A 7,242-nucleotide genomic window follows, 5' to 3' on the forward strand; every position below is an offset into this window, starting at 1 on the left:
TATATATATATATATATATATATAAGTATTTTCGTAAAGAAATAAATTCTCTAATAAATTTTTAGAAATAACTTGAATTAAAAAAATAAACAAGTCATGACATTAAGAAAATAAAATGAAACTTTTATTTTAATAAATTTCACACGAATTCGATATAATTTGAAATTTAGAGTTACAATAATCAAAAGTACCACATGAATAATATAATGAGTTTGAAAGAAACATTTTTTTTTAAAGAGGTTCGACGCGCCCATTCGACTCTCCACGCGCCTCCACTGTCATTTACCTGAAATATTACATATGGGATAAGCATACATAGTATACTTAGTGTGGGAACATGCAATTATTGTCCACGTTAATAAAATGGTAACACATACGATCACAACATTCAAAACGACACAGTTTTGCCAATCTGGAAACCACGTCATTTAAAGTAGTAACACCCTAATCTAATTAAAGTGTTAAATATAAATTTAAATATCTTTTTAGCAGCGGAAATACTTATATATATATATATATATGATTTTAAACTTTATAAAGAATTTTATTTTATTATATTTCCGCTGCTAAAAAGATATTTAAATTTATAAATTAACACTTTAATTTATTTCTTGAGGATTTTTTAGTCATGTGCAAAAACAGAAAAAATATAAAGGTAATGTATTTTGGGGCGGATTTAAAGATGATGTGCAATTGTAGAATTCAAGGAAATGTGGTGCACTTAGGGGCAATTAACCCATTAATAATTCCGGTTAATTTATTAATTAAAAGGGTTAATAGCCAGAAAATACACGAAGTTTCACCAAATTTGCATTTTGCACATGACCTTTAAAATTAGCTCCATAATACACGAACTATTGATTTTATTGCAATTTGCACACGGCGAGAACTCCGACCATAATTACAGTTGACCGGCAATGACGTGGACTACACGCGTGGCATTTTTATTGTAGGTGGCAATACGCGTGGCATTTTAATTGATTTGGCAATACACATGTCATTTTTATTAATAAAGAAATAAAAAAAAAAAATCATCTCTCTCAAAAATCACAGCCGCATCCTCTCCTTCCTCAAGCTTCTCCACCACCGCCGGCCAGCTCTTCGACCAAAATTAGTCCCCCATCGCTTCAAAACAAAATCAGCCCACCTTTCCCTCTCTTCGGAAACTAAAAAACGGACCCATCTCTCCTCTCTCTCAAGGCAAGCACAAATTAGATAAAAAAGTATCAAAGGGTGATTCACGGTGGTACCTCCAACCGCCGCAAGGCTCAAAATTAAAGCCACCGATCACCGCTGCCAAAGCCTAACGACTCAGCAACCACCGTCTCTCGGATCGAACGCCGGCGTCGATCTCAAGCTTACGCCGCTACGACTTCACACTCCGCCGAAGCCCTAAGCTGTCTGGAGTCTCCGCTGTTGCCTCTCGTCCCAGCACACTCACGACCGGTGCTGTTCACCACTGCCAAAGATTGGCGAATCAGCCGCCGTCGGTTCGCTAATAGACCTCAGGCGCAACAACAAAACCCAACTCAATGGCGATGGATCTAGAACCCTCCGCAACTTCCTGGAAAAGGCGGCAAATCTGAAAACAAGGCTCTCTCTCTCTCTCTCTCACGTTTTTTGTTCCCGACCATCTGTCCACTGCACCACCGCCTCTCTCATTTTTACCTCTAACCTCGCGCCGGAGTTGCAGGAATCGAGAGAGGCGGTTGTCGCGCCGCCTCACCTCCACCATAACCATCACTACAGATCTCTAGATTTCCAAATAACCACCACCACCGTTCCTTTGAATCGAAGAAATCAAACATCAAAATCAAAGAAATCAAAGAAATCTCCAACGCTCATTCGAGCATCTGCCTCTCCATCGAAAATCTGAAAATTGTGCCCTAGCCCGAAAATCTAAAAATTGTGAAGTAAGAGAGGGTGGTGAATCTCGGCAGCGCGATTGGATGAGCGCGGTGGTCGTAGTACAGCAACCGGAGTAGTAGTGGTGGTAGAGTTGCTCGGCGTCGGAAATCAAGGTCGCGCCTTTCGCGGTTGGCTGGGGAAGAATGTGGCGTTGGAGTGATGAGAGAGGTGGGCGGAGAGGCGGTGCGCGGTGGTCGACGGACTAAGGCCGTTGTGGAAAAACTGGAACAAAATGATTTTTCCATTTTTATTTTTTTTAATTTAAAAGAGCTTGACAAAATGACGTCATTTTACTATATCGGAAAATCGTCCACGTCAACAAAATTTGACGACCACGTCACCACCTATCAAAGTGTTAGTCAACGCGGATGCAAATTGCGATTAAATTGAAAAGTCATGTATTGTGGGACTAATTTTAAAAGTCACTTGCAATATGCAAATCTCAAAATAGTTCGTGTATTTTTCAGCTATTAACCCCTAATTTAAAAGAGAAATAGCCGTTGGGCGATTAAAGCGCGTGGAGAGGTAGACCTCGTAATTATCTTGGGCCACTCAAATCAAAGGAAAAGCACAAGTTGGAAGTTGCCGTATCCTTCAAAAAGAGATTGGCGTATGGAAGCAGTGTGGTACACGTCATCGGGACAGGTGGTTTAATCTTATACGCTACCGCCCGAGGCATTTTTCTCCTTAAGTCGGCTACCTCCGCTATATAATCCCTCCTTTCCGCCTTAATCTTCATTACTCAATTCTCTCCAGCTACAATTTCTTTTCTCCAAATCTCTTCTTTCTACGATTCTCTTCGTTCCGTTTGGTCAAGGTGCGATTTCTGTTATTCTTCAGGGTTATGATTCGATTATATGAAAATTTGTGTATTTTGTTTTGTGTTGGTTCTGTTTCAATTATCCGATTAATTGTTAGGGTATAGGTTTTTTTCGGTTTCAATTAGAGCTGTGACTTGTTAGTTCTGTTTGGAGATTTGTTTTATTCCATTCGTCTTGAGATCTATTATTTTTGTTTTCAATTTTCGGATCTGCTATTATCTGTTTCTCTTTCTGGGGAATTTTATTTTTTGTTTTTACTTTTGGGATCTGCTATTATCTGTTTCCCTTTTTGGGGAATTTTTGGGTAATCAGATGTATTATTTGTCGGATTTAAAAATTTCTTCTCGTCAAGATAGGCTTTTTATGCGATCTGCCGATAGCTGGATTATGTTTAGGTTTCCGGTCGATAATGGTTGCTAATTAATCACTGGTTCATCGTATTATGCTACGTCGGAGTTTGGATTATTGTCAATAATTTTTCATTGATTATTTAGGGTTTTATGTAGATCTGTATATTTATGTTGGCTGTTTTCTGACACTATTGTTTGACAATACAGATGCAGATCTTTGTGAAAACCCTCACCGGCAAGACCATCACCCTCGAGGTGGAGAGCTCTGACACCATCGATAATGTCAAGGCTAAGATCCAGGATAAGGAAGGGATTCCCCCGGACCAGCAGAGACTGATCTTTGCCGGAAAGCAGCTCGAGGACGGCCGTACCCTTGCGGACTACAACATCCAGAAGGAGTCGACCCTCCACTTGGTCCTCCGTCTCCGTGGTGGTATGCAGATCTTCGTCAAGACCCTCACGGGCAAGACAATCACCCTTGAGGTGGAGAGCTCCGACACCATTGACAACGTCAAAGCCAAGATCCAAGACAAGGAGGGAATCCCTCCGGACCAGCAGAGGCTCATCTTCGCCGGAAAGCAGCTCGAGGACGGCCGTACCTTGGCTGACTACAACATTCAGAAGGAGTCGACCCTCCACTTGGTCCTCCGTCTCCGTGGTGGTATGCAGATCTTCGTTAAGACCCTCACGGGCAAGACAATCACCCTTGAGGTGGAGAGCTCTGACACCATCGACAACGTCAAAGCCAAGATCCAGGACAAGGAGGGAATTCCTCCGGACCAGCAGAGGCTCATCTTTGCCGGAACGCAGCTCGAGGATGGCCGCACGTTGGCCGACTACAACATCCAGAAGGAGTCGACCCTCCACTTGGTCCTCCGTCTCCGTGGTGGTATGCAGATCTTTGTGAAGACCCTTACCGGAAAGACCATTACCTTGGAGGTGGAGAGCTCCGACACCATTGACAATGTCAAAGCCAAGATCCAGGACAAGGAGGGTATTCCCCCAGACCAGCAGAGGTTGATCTTTGCCGGAAAGCAGCTTGAGGATGGCCGCACCTTGGCCGACTACAACATCCAGAAGGAGTCTACCCTGCACTTGGTGCTGAGGCTGAGGGGAGGAATGCAGATCTTTGTGAAGACCCTAACAGGAAAGACCATCACCTTGGAGGTGGAGAGCTCGGACACCATTGACAACGTCAAGGCCAAGATCCAGGACAAGGAGGGTATTCCCCCGGACCAGCAGAGGTTGATCTTTGCTGGAAAGCAGCTTGAGGATGGGCGTACACTGGCCGATTACAACATTCAGAAGGAGTCTACCCTGCACTTGGTGCTGAGGCTGAGAGGTGGAATGCAGATTTTCGTGAAGACCCTCACGGGGAAGACCATCACCTTGGAGGTGGAGAGCTCGGACACCATTGATAATGTGAAGGCGAAGATCCAAGACAAGGAGGGCATCCCACCTGACCAGCAGAGGTTGATCTTTGCTGGAAAGCAGTTGGAGGATGGAAGAACCCTGGCTGATTACAACATCCAGAAGGAGTCCACCCTTCACCTTGTCCTCCGTCTCCGTGGTGGCTTCTAAATGTTGTCTGGTTATCTGTTGCCTGTTGTTGTCGTGTCGTAGGTTGTGGTGTCGGTGTCCGGTCTTGTTTTATCTGCCGTTGTGAACGGCTTGTGTCAAGTTGATAATTTCATTTAAATTTCTGTCATCTATTGAACAATTAGGTGGGGGTTTCCCCCACCACCTAAATAATTTTGTCTTTCAGTAATAGCGCCTTTGATTCCGTTGATGTTTAAAGTAATTCAACCATCTTCTGTGTTTTCTCATCATAATGGATGTCTTCTTATATTTGTGATATGGTGTTAAATTTCTCATCATGGATGTCATTGGGAATTTCTTTGTATTGATCGTATCTTGGACACATTGCATCTCATATTGGCTTGGATTGTATGTTGGTACTCCTATTTTTGTGTCGTGGTTCTTTTATTTCTGAACATCGGAGATATGTTGTGCGTTGTTTGTAATGATGATCTTGCCGGAAAGAATTGTGAGAGTAGCAGCCTTACATTGGTGGCATCAACTTTGGTAACTAGTTTATGTTATTCAAGATGCATGGTTTTGATCTCTATTTCATCTTCTTCTCTTCATTCCTCTCTGTAGGGTTCATGCTCCTACCAATGTTGTGCCTGCTTTTTCATTTCATTCCTATCCTTATATAAGATGCCTCTTCAACATGATTTTCTTGCTCGAGTCTTGTTTGCTCCTTTGCTGTGCTGCACAAATTGCCACTGCAACTTGGTTTTCTACTTTTCTTGTGGTTTTTGACTCAAGTTGTAATTATAAGTGGTTTCAACATTGCTCTTATATCTTATTTGATATCACTTTACGTTTTAATTAATTAATACAAAGTATAAAAATCACTTTATAATGGGATTCCGCCATTAGAAATTATAAGTCATAATAAAGCACGACGATAAACCAAAATAATAAGGATCCACACCCCTTAAAATCTGTGTACTTGTACTCATTCTAAACATGATTAAAAATTAATTTTATTAATTGTTAGATTCTCAAACATGAATAACACCACTCGCTAATTACCTAAATATGTTTGTATTTATAAATGTAATTCTTAAAATAATTGGATATATGTTGCAATAACAACTCAATTATTTTTATACAAAAATTAATAATATATAGAATAAATACAAATTAGTTACGAATTTTAAAAAAAAGTTCGCATATGCATGTCGATTTTCCAAACTTGTATAGTAATACCCACTAATAACCTAAACTCATTTAATTTTTCTAAAATATCCAATTATTAAACATAAATTATTACAATAATTGGTTATCTATCTCAATAAATTTTTGAACATTACAATATAAACATTAGTAATACATAATATAAATACCCAATAATTAGCCATTCTCATCTGAAACCCATACTTGTTTGAATTCATAAAATAAAGTTGTTATAATAACTATTTATTTGTCTCAATAGACTCAAAATACTCGTACGAGATGAAGAACACTGAAGAATTCAAATGAAGTTGCTCTTTGTATTAGATGATAGCATAAAAAATACTATGAAGATGAATTTCCTATTTATAGGTAAGATACAACAGAGGTAAAGGGGTAAAATTCTACATCTTACGTACACTGCATGTCGTCGTCCAACTCCCTATCCTTTTTATTAACCATATTGGCAGTAACTAACTAACAACCTTTGTCGGGTATTATGTCGGATGTTCAGGCAACGTTGGTCTTTCGTGCTTTGACAGAGTTGATTCTCTACACATTATCTCTGGCTCAATATGGTAGTAACAGTAACTTGACAGGAGTTGACCCTCTTTATCAAGTTTATGGCGGCTCTAACTGTTTACCTCTGGCTCTCCTTGGCAAAAACCAGCTCCGATACTTTCTCACTTCTATTGTATTAATATCTTTGTAACTGTCTCCACTATTCTCCACTAAATTAATAATCTTTTGATGTCCGTCAATGCTGACATATTTCTGTTAATTCCCTGAATTATATCAGTTATGTTATATAACGTTTTGCTTTCCATTTGTTTATCTATTTGTTTTCTATCCAAATGAATATTTAAATAGGCGATCAACGCTGATGTAAGGTTTACTCCTCATCACATGTGATTCCAATTTATTTATAATCTTCAATTTGTGAAGTTTATTAAAACATCGATAATACTCCCTCTGTTCACAATTTCTTGACCTATTTGCTAATGACACGAGTTCTAAGAAATTGGTGTAGTATGTTGTGGGTGGAATGGGGGTTCCACCTTATTCTGAGTGAAAAAGTTACTAAAGTAGAATGGATCAAGAATTGGTGGACGGACGAAAATGGCAAAATGGGTCAAGATTTGGTGGACGGATAGAGTACTAATTAAGTTAAGGTTCAACCACCCACACTCATTTAGAATATGTATACATGTACCCATCCTAAATTAATTAAAAATGATTTATTACTACTATTATCTCAGACTGTACAATATACTCGTTAATTACCTGAATATATTTAAATTTATGAATATACGTTATTATACTAATTGATTACCCATCACTATAACAACCCGTGGTGATTTGAGAAACCAACACCTAAACTAGAAAAGCAATAAATGACACGGATTTACGTGGTTCGGTCG

General features: G+C 39.6%; 1 protein-coding gene across 1 annotated transcript; it reads left to right on the forward strand.

The window, feature by feature from the left end:
* Positions 1-2,565: 2,565 nt before the first annotated feature.
* LOC131011627 (polyubiquitin) lies at positions 2,566-4,847 on the forward strand. The gene is made up of 2 exons (XM_057939400.1): positions 2,566-2,725; positions 3,287-4,847. Exon 2 carries the CDS (start codon positions 3,287-3,289, stop codon positions 4,658-4,660), a length of 1,374 nt encoding a protein of 457 aa, XP_057795383.1. The 5' UTR covers positions 2,566-2,725; the 3' UTR covers positions 4,661-4,847.
* The last annotated feature ends 2,395 nt before the right edge of the window (positions 4,848-7,242 follow it).

This window comes from Salvia miltiorrhiza, chromosome 2, assembly GCF_028751815.1.
Source record: "Salvia miltiorrhiza cultivar Shanhuang (shh) chromosome 2, IMPLAD_Smil_shh, whole genome shotgun sequence".
NCBI classification, from domain to species: Eukaryota; Viridiplantae; Streptophyta; class Magnoliopsida; order Lamiales; family Lamiaceae; genus Salvia; species Salvia miltiorrhiza.